The sequence below is a fragment of the Rissa tridactyla genome, chromosome 2 (assembly GCF_028500815.1).
Source record: "Rissa tridactyla isolate bRisTri1 chromosome 2, bRisTri1.patW.cur.20221130, whole genome shotgun sequence".
Classification (NCBI taxonomy): Eukaryota; Metazoa; Chordata; class Aves; order Charadriiformes; family Laridae; genus Rissa; species Rissa tridactyla.
Window position 1 is genome coordinate 120,454,692 of NC_071467.1, and position 19,565 is coordinate 120,474,256.

At 38.7% G+C, this 19,565-nt stretch overlaps 1 protein-coding gene across 3 annotated transcripts in view; it reads right to left on the reverse strand.

The window, feature by feature from the left end:
• DNAJC13 (DnaJ heat shock protein family (Hsp40) member C13) overlaps positions 1-19,565 on the reverse strand; it is a 55,367-nt gene that overhangs the window by 4,407 nt on the left and 31,395 nt on the right. For all 3 annotated transcript variants that reach the window (XM_054189457.1, XM_054189455.1, XM_054189456.1), the window contains 28 exons: positions 19,333-19,437; positions 18,736-18,938; positions 18,196-18,280; positions 17,553-17,707; positions 16,547-16,592; positions 16,165-16,319; positions 15,427-15,628; positions 14,540-14,655; positions 13,562-13,640; positions 12,825-12,960; positions 12,100-12,284; positions 11,453-11,527; positions 11,143-11,262; positions 10,106-10,285; positions 9,044-9,211; positions 8,323-8,436; positions 7,848-7,964; positions 7,100-7,277; positions 6,153-6,244; positions 5,697-5,796; positions 5,150-5,224; positions 4,865-4,977; positions 4,306-4,475; positions 3,889-3,931; positions 2,795-2,968; positions 1,588-1,767; positions 1,191-1,331; positions 571-714 (listed from right to left, as the gene is read on the reverse strand). In XM_054189457.1, coding sequence (XP_054045432.1) covers positions 571-714; positions 1,191-1,331; positions 1,588-1,767; positions 2,795-2,968; positions 3,889-3,931; positions 4,306-4,475; positions 4,865-4,977; positions 5,150-5,224; positions 5,697-5,796; positions 6,153-6,244; positions 7,100-7,277; positions 7,848-7,964; positions 8,323-8,436; positions 9,044-9,211; positions 10,106-10,285; positions 11,143-11,262; positions 11,453-11,527; positions 12,100-12,284; positions 12,825-12,960; positions 13,562-13,640; positions 14,540-14,655; positions 15,427-15,628; positions 16,165-16,319; positions 16,547-16,592; positions 17,553-17,707; positions 18,196-18,280; positions 18,736-18,938; positions 19,333-19,437 — 3,651 coding nt within the window. The remainder of the gene's footprint in view (positions 1-570; positions 715-1,190; positions 1,332-1,587; positions 1,768-2,794; positions 2,969-3,888; positions 3,932-4,305; positions 4,476-4,864; positions 4,978-5,149; positions 5,225-5,696; positions 5,797-6,152; positions 6,245-7,099; positions 7,278-7,847; positions 7,965-8,322; positions 8,437-9,043; positions 9,212-10,105; positions 10,286-11,142; positions 11,263-11,452; positions 11,528-12,099; positions 12,285-12,824; positions 12,961-13,561; positions 13,641-14,539; positions 14,656-15,426; positions 15,629-16,164; positions 16,320-16,546; positions 16,593-17,552; positions 17,708-18,195; positions 18,281-18,735; positions 18,939-19,332; positions 19,438-19,565) is intronic.

A 19,565-nucleotide genomic window follows, 5' to 3' on the forward strand; every position in this document is an offset into this window, starting at 1 on the left:
CAACCCTGCAGGCAGCCACGTGCCATGCATCTAGAGCTGAGGTAGAACAGGACTTTCCCTGTACTATAGCAAGACGGGGACAACTTGGAGGAAAGCCCTATCCCCAGTTTCCCTCCCTTTGAGAATGTCTTCAACACAAGGGTAAGAGAAAGACACCAAGAACTAGCACAGTTACTGGAACCAATTTTACCAACTTGAATATACATCTTAACACCACAACAGCTGTCTACACCACTACAATTGTCTACACCAGCATTTATCCAGGAAACAAAAAAAAGCATTTACTTCTCTTAACAGAAGTTCTGAAGAGTTGTCAGTAGAAGCCTACTAGCTTATAAGATGTTTCTGCACTTGGGATTTGTCTTTATTAGTGCTTTTCACATGCATCGAACCAATGGCTTCTCCACAAGAATGAAACAGAGACATTCCACCCCATAATGACTTCGTAGTTACATGATGTTAATGTTTCAGGTGGAATAACGCACGTGACAGCCGTAAGATCAAACAAGGGATATCAGAATTTGATCTTCCAAGTGTACAAAGACAAGTTAAGGGCTTGTCAGTACTTACCTGTTCTCCATACTGCAGGCTGCGAGACATGGATTTCAGAGTTTTAACAATCTGAGCTTTTGTTGCAGATGGGCTTTCCAGGTTCTCAAGACCAATACCTTCAAGCAGCTTTAGAAGGTAAGGGACCAAATCCGCTTTTAAAGCCTGCAAACACACCCAAATGAGTTGTCTTAACATGGACTAGGACGTTCCATACAGATGTTTTGGTTCACACCAATGCTAGTAATGTCAAAGTACCAACAGCTACTAGTAAGTATGTTTAGCTATTCAATTTTTCCTGAGCTCTATGAATACGTTCAAGAGGAAGCAGAGACACTGTCCAGCAGTTCTGCTGTGTCTAGGTGTAAACTCAGTTGAATTATCTGGCATTCCTATGCTATGCTTTCTCAGCAGGCGCAAGCCAACACTAAGCATTAAGCTTCAATGCTCGGGTAACGTCCTTGAACAGGATTCCATTTTGGATAGAGGACTGACTTCTGACTTCCCCAACACAGAAAGCGCATTGGTTAAATGGCTTCTAGGAAGCCTCCTGGACTCTGAAGTTGAACAGTACCTCTGTTCTTATAACAGAACCCAATATAAAATATCACATTTTTACAGTCTGAGAATGTACTACTTACTTGGGCTACTAAGTCATTTTGTTCCTTCTGAAACATTCGATTAAGTGCTTCACAGGCTACGCCAACTATATCCGATCTCTTTTTCATTCCATTCATGAGAGGGCTAATGGTCTCTAGTGATGCCATTGCTCGAACACAAAGCTACGGAGAGACAGAAACATCCAGAGTACTTTATTGTAAGCTAAGCGTGACGGTTATGGCAGATGCGGTCAGCCAAGACCATAAATTTCTCAGTGTCTTTAATCTGTCAATTCCCCGTTAATTAGCTATAAGTCCCTGCTCATCTGGTACACAGTATTTATAGTTAGAATAATGCCCTTCTAGGAACACTACTAAGCAATACAAGTAACTCCAGTTATGCTTTTTTCTCCCCTTGAGCACTTAAGTGATTCAGTACCTCATTGTCAGACAGTATGTGCATGACACGAATGGCACTTTTAGGAATGGCATTGTTCTTGTGATTCATAGCTTGGATTATCTTGTGAAGATGACCAAGCGGAGGAACTTGATCAGCTAGCTGAGGCTGGGCGCTGAACAGGCACACAGTCGCTGTGGTAATGGTTTCTAAAGTTTCCCCCTGCAGAAAACCAAAAACCAAGAGAAAAATATTACTCAATAAAGCCTTATGTATCACCATAATAGTAACATTTCTCAGTTGCTCTGCATTAAAGATTTTTTTTTTTTTCCCTTAATGCTTGTATCATGTCATCTTGCTTTGAAATCATTAAAACAAGATCAGCTCTAACAGTGGCAGACATTCACTAGTTTCATGAACATGGATCACAGGAGTTTCTAAGTTCTGTTTCCAGTATTTAGAGAAACCAGTGTCTGGCTACAGGCTCTCCGTGCACAGGAGCGTATGTGTTAACATGCTCAGTGGAAGCATGATAGCACGTATGTTTAGGCTGACCACCTGAATGCCTTAACGGGTTCTGCAGTCCGTGCAGCAGCACTCACCACGCTTGCTGTATTCTGCACACCTCTACAAACTGCATTTGCATCTTTATTACAAAGATGTCTGGTTTATTCAATGTGCAAGTTAAGTGCCTCCCTGCAAGTCTAACCCGGAATCTGTCTGAATGCTATTTAAAATTCCATTCTTAGTAGTATCATTAAGGAAGCAACTTGAACATTGTTCTCATTCAAACCGTAACACATTAGTTCTACTGCATTACAGCAATCATTAGGTGGCAGCCTTGTATAGGTCCTATCAGTTACACCAGAGTGGGAAGTTAAAAGTGTCAAGACACTAAAAGTGTCAAGAGCTGAAAACTTTTCAGCAGTGCAGAACAAGTACCATTTTCTTCAGCTGGTCAGTCATGGAATAATTAAAGACACTTATTTGGTAAGCCTCATCTCTACCACAAAATAAGCCTCTAAGACTTACTGAAGCTAGTTCTGTGGCTTCAGGCACTTTAAAAGCACTGACTCATATTCAGAAGTTGCCTAGACATATCTACATGCTTTTACAGAGAGCCAGAAAGCAGATAAAAAAAATAAAAATCATTCACTTTGGAAAAAAAAGAGTTAATTAGATACAAAAAGACTAGTAGCTTAAGACTGCTAATAGAATTCAAAGAGGAGAATCAGAAAAATCATCTTACATGGGGGTTATTTTTCTCCAGTAGTTCAGTAAACTTTTCCAACAGTGCAATGAGAAATTCTCTTGGTTTCCGTAGAACCCAGGCCGGCTGGGCAATAAAAATCCTTAGGAAGACTCCCCCCACTGAAAGTTCACCTTCTGCCTCACCATACACCACAGCAAAGTCTTCAGGCAGCTGTTGAATTGTAAAGTAGAAGAAGGAGTTATTGGCAATGGTATTTGTGAGAGCTGTAATTGCTTCCCTAATATCGTGACTAAGCGGTAAGGGCCATTGAACTAACTGTATTCTCCAAAATAGAGCTGCGCGAGATCAACAAACACTTCATCTTGAAGAAACACGAGGTGAGAAGTGAGAGTAGAAAGAACAGTGCAGGCAGACTACTACAGTGGACTTTTCTTTCAAAGAACACAAGTAACTGAGTCTACAACTATACTAGTGGTAAACACTGGTTCAAGAGAAGTACCAGCAACAAGGCTGATAAAACAGTCCTTTCCTTCCTTTCTTGCACACTTCAGGGGAAGGTTTCTCACCATCGACCTAGGGAAGTTTCCAGCTGCATCAAAATAGGCATCCTGCTTGTGTTTAGAAGTCGCTTTAATGTTGAACTAGACAACTGCTGGGAGAAAGTCATGGCTGGCCTTTCACAAATACTGTGAAAGGCTATAGCCTGAACCATCTCACTGATTGACCCGATGTGATGGAATGGCTCGGGACAATCGTTTTTGAGACTCAGTGGCTTACTAACATTCCTGAACATTTACCAAGGGCAAGTTTACTACGTAATAAGTGACAGGACTTTTTCCAGCAAACAAGTATTCTCCTTTGTTGCTGACTTTTGATAAGTTTTAGAATGACCTGAACTACCAGAAAATTCATAGTATTACTGGCAAAACCACTGTCAATAAAGTGTCCGATCTCAAGATACAAGAAGTAATGAAAGCACCAATTCAACATTAAAACAGTTACGTGAGCTGGTCCCAGCAGTGTTGGTTCTTTAAGAGCAAAGCCTGTCAGAGAGTTACATACATGCCTATATTATCAGATGGCTTATAGTCTCCCTGGACGCACCCAAAGCAGAAACAGTATACTTTTACCTTCCAGTTAGTGTCAGGGTTGTCCCTCTGAAGTTTAAAGTGCCTTTAAAAAGAAAGTAAGTTTTAACAAGCAGTAAAAGAAGCAGTCGTCTTCCCTACTTGACACCTCAGTCCCCCTCCATCATTGTGAAGGAGTTCCAGTTTCCAAACCCCATTTTCTCCCCATTGTAACCCCCTCCTAAGTCTTACAGCAGTGAGCAAACACCTGGATTATGCACAAACTGCACTTCCCTCACTGAGTTACAGTAGAATATAGAAAGAGTGAACAGGTTTCTTTTCACTGAAGTCTGGCTTGCAAGGATTCTACTTTTTACTGTCAGAGCTCCGTCTGACAGTTCTTCTATAGCAACTCTGGTTTACTGCCACTGAAAGAGTGTCTCAGCTAAGGAAATACTTCGTCAGTAGGTCTCTACATACTCAAGCATCATTTCTCGCACTGTTGTTGATACTCTCTCCCTGGAGTTGTCATTCCAAATTAACTCAGGATTTTCATGAGTTCCCTCAAAGATATGAACAGCAGCTTCCGGGTTGTCTCTCATGGCGTCCATGAAGACTCCAGGTAAAAATTTCATTAATGTAATTCTAACCTAGAAAGGACAAACAGAATTGGCATTTAGCACATAAGACAAACTAACAGAAAAATAGAAAATTCCAGAAGTCCAATTATTTGTAGTGCTATAATGCCAATTGCTAGAACACCACCACAAAATAAAATAGTGCTATCATTTTAAATAGCGACAGCAGGTCTGAAATCTAGGTTATGACTGGTAAAGTCATTACAAACGGAAACCAAACTGCTTATAGTAACTACAATAAATACAACTGCTTCTAGAAGTCTGCTCAGATTAGAAGTTAACTATTTTGAAAAAGCCAGATTGTTATTCACATTAATGTTTCAGTCACAGAAGGGTTTTTTTGTTCTGTCTTTAGAAAGAGGCAGGTGAAGAGTTCCAACACGAGCTGTTAAGATTCTTACCTTTGGACCCACCAACTTATCTGCAGTCATTTTGGCAAAGAGCTCTGCTGTTTGGGCTCGGACCTGTGGATGAGTTGAGTTGCAAAACATATCTAGTAAGTAGATTAAAGCACCTGTACAAAGAGAGAGGAAAACATTCACATTTTTTTCTGGTCACAAGTAGTACAAATTCACCAATTCCACACTGATAGTTCTAAAGGGAAGAGTAAGATTTGGCCACTGTATTTACTTTAAGCCCAGTATTGCAGAAACACTTCCTCACTTGCTTTCAATATAGTACCGTACCTTTTGCCATGGCCTCTTTAATTATTTTTGTGCTAGATGTCAACGCATACAAAGTTTCAAGGACGAGTTGCCGACCTGTCAAAATAAAAAGTATTAAGAACTTTGTGCCATAGAGACTATTAACAAATCAAAGATGAACTAAAATGATCTTAACAGAAAGTTGTATCAAGACTGCAATAAAGCTTATGGCAATTGCAAGCTTAGGGATTTCTGGCTAAATTCAGTTAGTTAAGGAATGTCAAATCAATCATACGTTCTAGTAAGGCATAACTTCTTAATTATATGTTTACTACCTAAATTCCCTAAAAGAATTAGTCAAGGAGAAATTAGGTAATTCAAACACAATTCAAATACCTGCAATTCATGTGTTTCAGCTCACACATTTAAGACAACAAACAGGTTACATAGAACTTTTTTTTTTTAATCATCCCCACTGAAATGCTGTTTTAACCTAAAATTCAGTAGTAAGCTCAGCCAGCTGCATTCTAATTAATTTCTGAGTTGCAAACCCTTTGCCTTGCAAGACTAAGATTGATATGGTACCTACTTGAAGGTAGGGAATGCAGGAGTGCCAGTAAGTTAGCAAGAACCATTGCCTCAGCAATGTTGTTAACACATTCTTGGTTACTTGTTACTATGTTCACTACCTGTAAAAGATGAGAAACAACACTTGATTGTATTTCAGCTGTTAAGACATTGTCCAGAAAATGCAATGTATGATGAGTCAGTCACCTCACTGGCCAACATAGCTAGTATTTACAATGTTTATTCCTGACAACGAATTGTCTCATCACCTCAGGGAATAAGGGAGCCAAAAACACAGGCAAGAAGCTAACACTTTTTCCTGCAAGGAGGAACTAACACCCTGGAACCCCGATCTTGATACTTTTTAGGTGCTACTCCAACAGTCACACAGTCAGATTTCTTTATACTGATTATGTAGAGCATCCAGACAGGGGGGCAGTTTGGTTTTGTTCTGTTTTGTCTGGGTTTTTTGTTTTACCTCAAGAGCCAACTGCTGCACCTGGCCAGCTCCATGAACACGCAGAAGGGAGAATATCAACTTAAAGTGACCTATGCATTCACACTCAGAACCTGCAAGAGACCAAAGAAGTTATTCTCTTCATGTTAGCCTAAACATTCACCGAAGGCCATCCCAAGCCCACATTTCACTATACAGACAGGTGTTAAAAACTACATGACTACAAGTTCAGATATTTTATTTATCGCCGGTCATGAGTACTTGTCTTCAAATACACTTGCCCTTTCTGATTGTCCCAGCTCAGAGCAGAGTTGCTATCTGCAGCAGGAACAGCTGCCTTCAGCATTATAATTGCCAAATATAGAGAATCCAGCCTGAGAACAGCCTAACCAGCGATTATCAGAAGCCACAATAGCAACACGAGTTGTTTTTAGAATCAACACCTAATACAGTAGGAAAACATTATAATTGCATATCTCCGGCTTTTCCAGTCTGTACATTGACAGCTGCTCATAAATCTTTGTTGGTATTAGCTGGCCACTCTCAAGAGCATCTTCTCCTGCTTTAGTAAGGCACTGACATGTTTTTAGGTGTTTACTAGTATGCAGTACTCGGCTCAAGGGGTATTTTGCTTGTTTGGTGTAAGAAAGTTTAAAAATCAGCTAAATATCCTGTGGAGGATTACTGAAAGTTTCATCCAAGAGGTTTAAGTCTTCCTGGCAGCAGCAGGCTAGAATTAAACCCCAATGTTTCAGAGAACAAAACAGAAAAGGCTAGGATTTCACACAAAACTAATACATCTACTGAATCTGTTCTCCAGGAAAAAAGAAAGCATGCCTATACGGCTTATCAGCAATGCTAAGGTCTACTAGCTGGCAAAACAAGCTTCCTTCTCGCTGGAAGATAAAGACTACAGAGGTCTGCATTTTTTAGGGTTGTCCACAAGGAAAGTTCACTTTTAAGCCTACCTGGGTTGTGTTTTATGACGTTTCTCAGAGCCTCCAGGGCCATTTCAACTCTCCGTAACCGATCTCCATGTTGATTGGACTCTACCTTCCCAGTCTGTGTTATTGCCATTAGCGTATGAAGGTACTGTGCTTGTGAGCCTATGTAATCCAAGAGGCTTGCAGCAAAGGCTTTAGGAAGCTTTAAATTAGAGGTGAGAGCATTTTTAGCTGTGCAATGCAACAGTATTCACACTAGAAGAAAGTGTATCCAAATAACTTTTCCTACATTTCACGTATCCCTTTCTTCCAAACAGGGAGACAGAAAACATTTTTCTACTATGATCACTACACCATCTGGAGGACATTAACCCTCTTTACATCTAAACATATCCTTAAAAAAATACCACTACTTCAACAGCACTCTTAAGGTATGTATCTGTCCATATAGAGATGGACAGCAAAGCCAGAAGGCAGAATCACTACCTCCTACAATTACTGAATCAACCTGACTTTCTGCAATGTAAGCTTGTAGAGAAAAAGCATTAAGCCATTCAAAGCAGCACGTTTTATGACAAACTCATTGGGGTTTTTTTTTTTTAATTTATTCTGCTCCAATAAAGAGATATCCTATAACATGCTGATCACGATGAAGGAAACTTCCGTAAGATTTTGTATTTTCCCCATTGTGTTTGCACTGACAGATAGATAAAGAGGAAGAAGTAACACTACAAATACTAGTTTCAACAAGCAGGTTTTAGCTACTTCTCACCTCTAGTTGGAAGGTAGGGACCTCATTGTAGACTCTAACAAAAATCTCTCCCACAATCAGTTCCTTTGCATGGTCACTGAAGACAAAGTCAGATCCATAGCTCTTGTCACAATCGCCCTTTAAGCGGAGATAAGCAGCACAAGCTCAGACAGAAAATAATCTTGTAGAAAGTGTAAAGCTACAACCCGATAATGAAATAGACAATACTTGAACATAAAGCTTTAGCAAAAGTCAGAAGCTCAAGACGGACTGAAACATTACAAGAAATAAACCAGCAAACACTTAGATTTTTTTTTTTGTTTTAAGACTACTGAATGAAGAAAGTGACTTAGGAGTAGACAACAATGGATACTTGTATTAACTATACCACTGCATTAACAAGTGGATGTACCAAAACATGAAACAGTTTTTAAAAAAAAAAAAACCAAAACAAAACACAACACAGTAGTGGGATTTCAAGTAAAAAGCATCTTACTCTCTTAATCATGCTTTCTTGTTGAGATTCCAAAAACTCAAGCAATTCAGCTCTGGTCCCATTGTTCCAGATCAAGTAGGGGTTCTCTGTGTTACTGTTAAGCATCTTCAGAGTCTAAGAAATAAGTAATTTACATGATGTAACAAGCTTACAACAGTTTTGGACCATTCTGCACAGTAATCAATATGTTTCATGATATTAGTTAATCCAGTCTCATTAACAACTAAACCAATTTCATAAGCAAGTTTAAAGTGTCACGTTTCCCACATACTGGAAAAATAGTACGTGTAAGCTAGTTGGTACAGTACAATCTACATTTCAGTTTTTGTTTATTCTACTTCAAGCCACGCTTACTTCAGGTTCTCCTATTTTTGACAGTGAGCAGCAACTATCTGCAGTATCTCTTTGTAGATGATCTTCTTGGCACCATTTTTAAAGGGAGAAGTTTAGCCATTGCTCTCCATCATCATTATAACCTTAAACCTTCATCTTTTTTGCTCCCATATTTGTTTTGCAAATATTATTCTACAGGGTACTGTTCCTGTCCATAGTGGTTGAGGCTAAACTAGTACCTTTTCCTTGCAGTTACTTCAACTGCAAAGAAAAAAAAATAAATGTACTGCTCTTCTCTGTATCAGTCTAAAAGTGTTCAGTGTTTCAGAAGTGACCAGGTACTCCTTCCATAAATCACTAGAGGAAGTTTTGGCCAACAGATGCCTACCTCAGTAGCACTGACCACAGCGAGTTTCCTTGCAATATAGGGTGTCAACATTCCAGCCAAGCTTTTCCTGATCGTTGGGTTTTCAGGAGTCGCTTGTTCTTCGGAGAGATACCCTCCAAGGCGACTCAAGGCCAGGAGACTGAGCTTAGCAAGGCTATTTGCTACCTCCTGAAAAATACAAGGACAGTTATAAAAAAAAGCTAGAGCTTACTGAAGAAACATTAGAATAGCTAGAAAGAGCTGTTCAATGGTTTTGCACCAGAATGAACAGGACTGGTACACCCTATTTATCTGCATCGCTAGTTATGCGCTGATGTCTAATAAAACACTAGGTGCTGCAGAACAGCACGATATGATCACTGTGTTTTAGGCTTAGTAAATGCAGTTAGACCCGAGCACCGATAAGTAGGAAAAACTAGGGCACCAAGATGAGTCAAAGCTACAGAAGCTATTTAGTGTAATAGCTTCCGACCAGACAATAGTTCCTGCTAGCACCAAATATCAGCATAAATAAGGCTTTTATGATAGCAATACAAGAGTTAATAACTACAGTAGACTGTTCAAAGCTCATCTCATCCAGTAGCTGAGGAAGAAGCCATACTTAAGAGCACCACCACTTAAGGAAATGGAAGCGTCAAGTCACACAGCTGTGGGGCAAAGGAACAATACAGTCCTAGACATTTCAGATAAGGCCGTGGTATCACTAGACAACCCCTTCAGTTGAGCCTCAAGAGAAAAGAGCTTTTTCTTCTGATAGCACGAGTTTACTTTTTTACTGTTCACTGTAGATAAAAGTCTCTTGCATTAAAGTCTATTAGAAACTACAGGTTTTGCAGCTTTAACATTTGAACTCAAAACATGACCCACTCTAAAGAAAACCCGAAACTCAAACAACAGTATTTACACTACTACACAAAAATCCCCTTCCAAAACGGCTCTGTTAACATTACTGTTAGTGTAATTCAATGACTCTAACAAGTATTTGAATATACTTATTTTGTTAATAAGACATGGCAAGTAACAACTGTTGGTGTCTGAAAGCATGCGCCTTGTTAACATTACCTGGTGATTTGAATCTTCACTTTTCTGAATTCCGCTCTCTTCTAGCGTATAGTCATAGTTGAAGAGGTAACCCAGTAAGTACCAGAGAACTCCAGCTTGGAACAAGTGCGTTTGTAGCCAGTAATCTAAGGCAAAGGAGCTAACACACTCTACTCCCAAAGAAGCTACTCGTGGTATGTTCTGAGGAGAAAAAAGTTTGCTTTACTACTCATGACCAAAGCAAGCCAACTGGCTTCCTTACCAAACAAAGACTTAAAGCCCAAATTTGCTAATTCTAGAGTACTACGTAAGCAGCACAGAGATAAAAATCGAAGTAGAACAAGTTAAGTGTCTGGTAGCCAAAAAACATGGTTAATGAGTCCACATCCTTCAAAGGAAGAGTACTTGAATAGTTATTTCATTTAATTAGAAAGGAGCATTGATGAACTGGTAGAAAAACAATTCAGGAAAGCAGCAGAGATTCCCAGGTGAGTGTTTTATGGCAATACATGTGTTTGACAGTGATGAAAGAACACACAAGCATCTACAGTCAATTATTACAGTCTGGTTTTACAGTCCTCCTGTTTTCACATATCCCATATGAAAAAAGATCAAGACAAGCTTTCCTTTCTTGATTCAGACAAAGTTCCGCAATCATATAACATGAGGTAAGTTCTAAAGGGCTAAATGGCAACAAAACTTCTTGAATACTGTGTCCAGAGTTTATGCTGATTTAAGAGTCTATCTGCTTATGTAAGATTTAGCTCTAGTACTTTTACCTGCTGATTTAGTACAGTAAACCAATCAGCTAGACATGTCAGTTAAAAGGCAAAAGTAGATGGATCTTTGTAGTGATTGCATTTTAAGTCCACTAAATGGATTCAAATACAAGTGTTGAGAACAAGGCAGCAGAGTTCTGTATCCCATAATGATAAGCTGGGACCTCAAAGAAGCATTTGATCAGTCTCTGCAATTACCCTATCTCCCTTAAAAGCAGAACATTCCCCTAAACATTTAACAGTTAAATACCCACTTAGGCAAAGGAAAGGAGCTCTTACCTTGCCATAATACAGTAGTCTACAGAGGTCCTTAATGATGTTAGGCATTTCTGTAATCTTCTCTCTGCATTCCTCAAACTGAGCTGCTACGCTGTAACACTTACTAATATATCCACATACCTACAAAAAGCAGTATTTTATTGGTTCCAAGTGGAGGGGAAATGTATGTTAATAATCCTATTTTTTAATATATAATATCAGTATTTTATAGGTACACACACTTATATTTATTATCATATAATACATAGGCTATAACAGATATTGTCTTCTGAGAAACTGATTCAAATCAGTTAAGGTTGCTGCAACTTACCTGTACAGACATATCATCCGGTTTACTAGAACGAGTCAAGACTGCTACACAGCGATTAAACGCTTCTTGCAATACCTGTGAGGATTGGATGATGTGCAAGTTCAGTCACAACAAAAACTGATAGAGGCTGTCAGAAATAAAACATTAGCTGGTAAACCCATTTTTAATGGCTGAAGGGAAACATTTGACAAAATCGGCTGCTTGCTCAAATGGTTTGTAGGGGCAAAATTCCTTGCAAGTGCTGGGTCTAGCCTTTGGTGCTTTCGAGTTGATAGCATTCTCACATGTGAGCTAATACATGCTATGAAAAGCCCTTCTGTTCAAGTGACTTGTTCACATTTATCTATTCTTTCACATACAGAATGCAGCAGTTCTCAAGAGCTTTGTAAAGCAGTAGAGAAACATCGTATGTTGTTTGCTTATCCACAGTTCAACAGACAAGCTTACGTCCAGAAAGGAGCAATATTCTGCAAGAGGCTTCTACTGCATCCAGAACAGAGACAGTAAAAATGGACAAGTGTCTCAACAGGACCAAAAGCGATTCTCAATTGCATCCGATGTCCTATGCACTGAGGATCTAGGATTTTTAGCTGTCGAAAAAGGTTAAGACTGAAAAAATTAATTTCAATAAGTTTATTTCCATTTACCTCAATTCCATTTTCTCTTCTCAGTTCTTCTGCATTTAATGCTGAACAATTGACAGTATGAAAAGCAAGTTCTGTAGCAGCAGGTAACAGAGGAGATTCTTTGGAAAACAACAGGTCATCTGACGTTTCAATGGTAATAGTCTTTATCAGCATAGGATAGCCCGCATACTTGTAAGGTTTCAATTCTAAAAGAAAAAAAAGCCAAAGTTTACATATATGCAGAGTCTAAGCAATTTAAACCACCGCATCATTATCAGTGGAAGATATATCAGACATAAGGACTAGGAGTTAGAGAAAGCCAACCCTGGGACAACTGGAGCATGACGGAGCAGTACACACAATCTGACTCTTTGTCACATAAGACTGTTCATGCTAGAAGCTGACAGAGCTTCATGGAAAGAATCTAATTTAATTTTAAAAAGACTTATCTCCAGCTCAGAGCCTTCCAAATGATGATCGCCTGAACATTCAAACTGATTAGTATCAGAGCATGAAATTTCAAAAAGCTATTCATACTTTTTTGAATTAAGTTTTACTGCAGATGAATTTATTTTATGGAAGAAAAAAACCCTATTTTGAAGCCCTTTACCATAGCTACATAATGCTGTGGCAAGCCAGAAACCAGATCAACAGAACACAGACTCAGGAACAGAGGAGGCAAAAACTGACCATAATGGCCACTAAAGAAATGAACATGAAACATTATTCTGAGACAGAATGCTTACCTTCCTTATGCCTGTTGAAGAGGATGCTTTGAGTTTTTAGGATCAAAATTATGTTTTCTGGATCTGGCCCATCTATCACCTTAGCAGACTTTGTACAGAGAAACTCGTATGCTTTATTAACTTTTTCGAACATATCCTGCAAATAAAGAGGAATAGTCTCAAGAGCTGCTAAGAAGCCCCTGAATTACAAGTCTGCAGCATCAGTTTAGATGCAGGTAAGATAAAGCATTCCAGGTTATTAGCCACAATACTATTTTTGTTGCCTTATTACATTACAGAAAATACTCCAAATAACCTTAAGAACGCTGGTTCACAGATCAGTTTTCTTCTGTCTCCTAAACTCTGCCATAAGCAAGACACTAAAACTAAGTCAATTCCACTATGACAAAAGTATTAAGTACAGTTTAATTGTTTGTAAGAATGGGCAAAGGATGCAGGCTTTTTTTGAAAGGGAGCAATTAGCTTATTTAGGTCCTGTGTAACTCTCTAAACCAGCTGCTTTCTGAGATGTGGGTCTGACCTGATTACATCAGTTTACAGTAGAAATCCTAATATTCCTTGATTGACATCAGTTAAATTATTCATCTGTATTATTAATTTGTATTCTAGTATTTATCTAGGGCATAGTTTTTAAAAGTGAGAAAGAAAATTTAAGTGGGCATTTCAGAATTCTTAATACACGTAACAGCTGAATTTGTTCCCACTTCATTAACACCATAAATTTGTGTTGTACATACCCTGCCTTCTGGATTCTTGTCTGGGTGATATTTTTGTGCCAGTCTGAAATAAGCTTTCCTGATCTTGCTTTCCTCATGCCTATGAGAAAACAAGTCTCATTACATTGAGTAATATTTAAAAAAAAAAAACACAAACAGAAAAACAAGCCTGGATTCTGACAACAGTACTAATAGTAACTTCAATTAAGTGAAAACTATAAAGCTCTCATATTTCAACTTGAAAATCCTGCTTCATCAGCTGACACTGGAGGTCATCATGTGGCCACAGAATAGAAAGAAATTTCAGAAATAGAAAGTATTTTATTGTCTCTTGTACTGAATATACTAACCAGAAGGTTGTACTGAATATATAAGCGTGTACTGAATATACTAACCAGAAGGTCCCTGAATCTTTTAAATGAAGAGTCTAAATGAGCTATAAGTGATAAAAGTTAGTAGTTCGTGATTTGTAGTAAGTGCACTGTTCTTGAAGGATAAAAACACAAGTGCTACCAGTTCTCTTGTAGAGGCCTAAAGTCAAAAACCCGTGGCAAGTTGGGAGACAAAAAAATCCTAAGGATATTAACACCAAGAAAGAGGACAATATTTGGCAAGGGGAAGAAGGATTATTAGCGAAACCAAGTTCCACTTTGAACATATTCAAGTTCTACCATATTCTTTGCTCACTATGGTTGGGTCTAATGCTTGTCCCGTAAAACAGCCTAGTGAATGTTTTGAAGCTGAAAGCATTTCCCCCCCCACAGTTTCAGTTTATAGGAACACTTTACAATTATTCTCTCAAACACTGGAGTTGAATTTTCAAGCTTTGTTTCTTTTTAGATAAAGCAATCTTCCACTGTGAAAGAAGTAGGTGCTAGACATAACTGAACTGGTACCACTGATTGATTGTGAGTGCTGAGATAGGAAGCTTCAGTCTCCTCAGGGTAGACAGTTTATGTTAATGTAGTTATACAACTCTCAATACTGAAAACAACTTACTGGCCTTGTCCTTTGGGAAGGTTAAGGACTTCATAAGCATCATCTATTGACATGGTAGGTGGCTTCTTTTCTACCTCCTTCTTCCAAGCTTCTAGTGTATCTTTCAACAGTTTAACCTAAATAGTTACAATTTATTAGTGTTTCATTTATGCTAACACCAGTACATGTCATCTTTTTTAATAAAGTGCTGCTTTATTAATGAATCCTTATCACCCATCATCCTAAATTCAAAGACCTAATCCTTTCACCTCTAGTAATTATGGTTCCCCTTTCCAGTTCAGGAAGTGATTAAGACTTTGCTTCACTGCAGTACTGTATTTTATTCAAGATAAGAGCACATTAAGATTAAAATGTCTATTTAAGAGTCACATTAGAAGGTGAATCACTTAAGTGATATGCAGTTCACATCCCAATACTGTAAAAACTGCAAAGCAGCTGCATGAATAAGTAAAGCTGCTTTAGACAGATCTAGACCGTAGACTTGTACCAAAAAGATCTCACCAAATCAGCTAACGTACTGATACCACATCAGCTGTTTCTTGTCCAGTGCAGACAAATAAGAATCCAGAAGCGATGACCCTCACCCTCCCTCCTAATCAGCTGGGGTTCATTGAAACACTATCTGAAGTTTATTGGAGGCTTTATTTTGCTTTTTTAATAGTCACCACAAGGATATAGTTAACACGTGGCTGCTATATGTCATGAAGACTATTCTGCTTCAAGATAAAGAAGTGTTTTAACATATTTGCTTATGAACTGAAACTTAGGATCGATCAGTTACTTACAATAAACCTATCATTTGTTTTTCTTAATTGTTGTTACAAATCCCACTTTGGGGACTATGAAAGGTCAAGAACTAAATGAATCCTAAAATACTTTTTACTTACTGGATCTTTAATTGGCCAGTCTGGAAATCTGAGTGTATCACAAAGATGCTTGAGGTAATAAATGTTACAGAACAGCTCATTTTCCAGTTGTGGATAATTGATCACTGGGATAGGACAGTATTGGTAAAGCGCTCTTGTATTGCTTTGAAGACGAGGGGTGAAGTCAGCAAGATGAGCAGCAATCTTCTCTATCATAAGACGCCTAAAAATTACAAAGTTTGGTTTAACACTTGCCAAGCAGTCCTCAATCCTCAGTGACTGTACAAGTGCGTTCAATGATTTCTCATGAAAAGATTTTCCTTAGTAGTTTCCCACATGTCAGAAGGGATTCAGAATAGGATTCAGTCCTATTCTGTTATAAAGCTATTTCAATGCCATGAAAATTAGTTCATTAAGAACAACGTAAAGTGACATTTTGCCCTCCCTCAACACCTCTTTACCTTTTGGGAGACCCTAAAAACACATTACAGTATCTCCTACAGAGGTACTGGCAATAAATGAGACATTAAGGGAAATATTCCACTTCCCACTGCCAATTCCACTCCTCCCCGCCCCTGTTGTTTTTGATAGGAGCAGAGGGCAATGCAGGACATTGCCCTTGCAGGAGGCAAACAGGGTGAAGTAATGAAACCATGGACTCCAAGTATTTTTGGCATTCTTTAGAAATGTCAAAGACAAGACCTCTTCAGCATGAGATGTAGTTCAGGTTTATTTGTCCCTCTGACAGAAAACAATTACCTCATTTCGTTGCTCCAAATTGCTTCTGGAGTGTCAAATTCTCCAAGGAATATCTCAGAAAATTTTTCTGGTTCATAGTTTTCTAAATAACACACCATTGCTTCAGGAAGAATATGTCCAAGTATACTTCTTTGAACTATATCTTGACCTTTTGTCTACAGAAGAGATCACACTGTCATCTCAAAGGTAATCTGAATTCACTCTTGCTAATCAACTTGAGATCTAAAAACCTTCCCCCTTTTCCCTTATAGTTCTTAAATTCTAACTCTTGAGAGCTTCAAAAAAGAACAAGCATCAAGTATTGTTATAACAACTACAGGTGGTCTGCAAAACTATTTGGACTATTTGGTAACAGAGGTAGCTACTTTTGTAATCTACTCACTTCTTCAGACTTGAAGGCTTGTTTTGTATGTGTGTATTTCAAAAACCTAGAAGAGAAACAGCAGTTATTATCTCTTTAATTGATACTTCATGCACCCTTGAAAGATAAGCAGACCAATATAGCCCAGCTGGCAAGTCTCACGCTTTTAGTTTGAGATAAAAGAGTAACAGCAACAATTGAATGAATCTCTGTACAAAGTCCATCAAATCCTTGGGAACTCCACCAAGTTAAGCACTCCCTTGTTATAAACGTTGCCTTATGTTCATCATTTCAGTTTGAAAGTCATGCTCCTGAAAGCTTGTTTTCTCCACACACACACAAAATGAAGCTGATAAAAACACAGACAACCTTTCCCTAGAAAACTCTCCCCGCACCACTAGATCATCATTGCAGGGGTGAAAGAAGATGATCTTACGCTAACTGCTGACAGCCCTGTTACACTAGAGTCATCACGTAACCATGCAATCATTTCCCAATGCATTTTGCTATAGAAGAGACTTAACTGGAATTGTACAATAGCTTTTTATGAACTATTGAATTTAGAGCAAGAGTACTGGAATGAACTGCGATAGCCACCTGCGTGTGCAGTGCATCTGTGTCAGGCAGTACAGACTGATTTAACTGTTTTAGGCCTCAATACTAAAACAGGCTATTAGGTTTTCCACCACTTCTGATAACTACTTACTATCAAAAACTACATAAGGATACCAGTAGCCTGTATTACTACTCTTCAGTGCCTATAATGATTTGTTTCTCTACACTAAGCCATACCTAGTCGTACTGTCAGAACTATATGATCAGACACACTCTCGTTCCCTCCCTGGCAGGGTCATAAGCAATTCACTTTTTTAGTGACTGATAGACCATGTGGAGGCAATTCTTCTAGAGGATGTCTGCTTGCAATCTCACGTTGCTTCTAGCAAGCCCCAATCCCTGGAGCATTTAGAGCAGCAGCCTGTCTGAGCATGACCAGTCAAGAGGTATTTTTAGATATTTTTTTCCTCACCTTGCAATAGGAAGTACATTGGAACCTGTGTACATCATGATAAAGAAGAATACTCCACTCAGATAAAAACGAGGTAACTGAGGGTTATCTTGCATGACATGAAAGAGCAATATAGCGACTTTTTCCACAAGGATAGGATCAAAAGTCAGTAATAGCTGAAATCAAAACACAGGCATTTACATTAGTTGCTTGAGTAGTGCAAGTTACCTAGCCAAAATTGAAGTTGTAAGTAATTCAGTACTGGGACAACCCAGTAGATTTACAAGAATTTCAGTTAAGGAATACTTCAGTCCAAAAATAACAAGTTCAAATCACAGACTATTTAAAGTTGAAAGAGACCTCTGGAGGTCATCTTGTCGAACCTCCCTGCTCAAAAGCAGGGTCACTTGCAGCTGGTTGACAAGGACCACGTCCAGCTGGCTTTTCAGTATCTCCAAGGACAGAAATATTTATTAATGAGATATCGGCCGAAACAACATGAAATTTGTAACACACAGTGAAATAAACAACTGCTTGTCCAGAGATCTGCAGGATGTTACAGATGTCACTTGATGTTTGTCCCACTTAAAGTATCCACCTGGTCAAGATGGTAGAGTAAGTCAGACTTTTCCTCATTTAGATACATTCTTGAAGAGTTGCTTACCTGAGTAATATGAGGAAGGCAAGTACTATCTGACAACAGCCTCTTCACTCTAGGCAGAGGTCTTATAATAGCATTGTCTTGATCCCTAAAAAAAAAATAAAGTGGCACAGCAGTAAGCACTCACATGTCTTTTCTCTTTCAAGAATGAACACCTTTATTAAGCCATAAGTATCAGGCTACTGAGATCATATTCAGGGTCATTATTTTTTTGTTAACTTCAAAGTTTGTTGTTAGACTTGATAAGTGTGGTTTAGTGTCATGCATTAAAGCAGCGTTGTTTTTAACAAGAACCTGCCTGCAACAGTCAGACTATGCTGCTGTACATTAGAAACACACTTAGTTTGTGCATTCATTTTTGCAGTCCCTTTCACAATATTAGTATTGTCTCATTTACAAACTCTCTATTTGCCCACGGAATTAATTACTACTATGTAAAAGGGTCTTTAATACAGTTCATTAGTATAGTACTTGGTTTCTAAGAGAAGCTTTTATGCATCTGCCAGAGAAAGTTAACCACTTCTGCTGAAAATTAGTGTTTACCTGCTGGGAAAATATCCACACATTGTGATGAGCATGTTGAGTACAAGCGTGGCAAGGTCAGTCTCATTCAACACAGCCTGGCCGCTGGCAAGCAAGCACCACTTCAGCTGAGGGATGACCTGTAATGGTCGCCAGCCATCCATACCTTGAGCCCAGCAACGTGTTTTTGAAGTCAGCTTTCCACTGTTCCATAGCTCCTGCATCTATTACAAGATCAGAGATTAATTTAGTTGATTCAGCATTCAGAGATACCTGTGCTCCTAAACATTCACACTCAAGACAAGCTTTTAACTGCAGACTACTATAGTTGCATGAAATTCCAACATATTTATAACTATGTCAGGAAATGTGAAATAGAAGTTGACAGATTAACTGGAGCATAATTGGGGCGTGGAGGGCTAGGCAGCCTTACCAAAAAGGCTATGGTTGTTGGCACAACATCAAGTCTCTTACCTAGCTTTAATCCTTATTTAAAGAGTTACTTTGAGAATATAGTTTATAATTGTTTACAGTTTTCCCCCCTCACTGTTTGAAACACACCCAGTCACCAGGAAGAAAATAATCTGACAAATTGGAGAGTTTGAAGCTGACAGGTACCTCTTGAAAGCTGTAAGGACCACTCCTTTCTTTGTCTGCATTGCCAAAGTACCATTCTTTCTCACTCTCCCTCTTCATGTCAGGTGCTGCCTCAATCACATTGCTCTAGAAGTTGATGTTTACAAGAACAGCTTTAGCTTCAGTGCAAATATCACATTTCTACAGGAAATGTGAAAAGGACATTGTATTTTTTTTTTTTTAATTTATTTTAAAGAATTGTCCTTTTAGCAAAG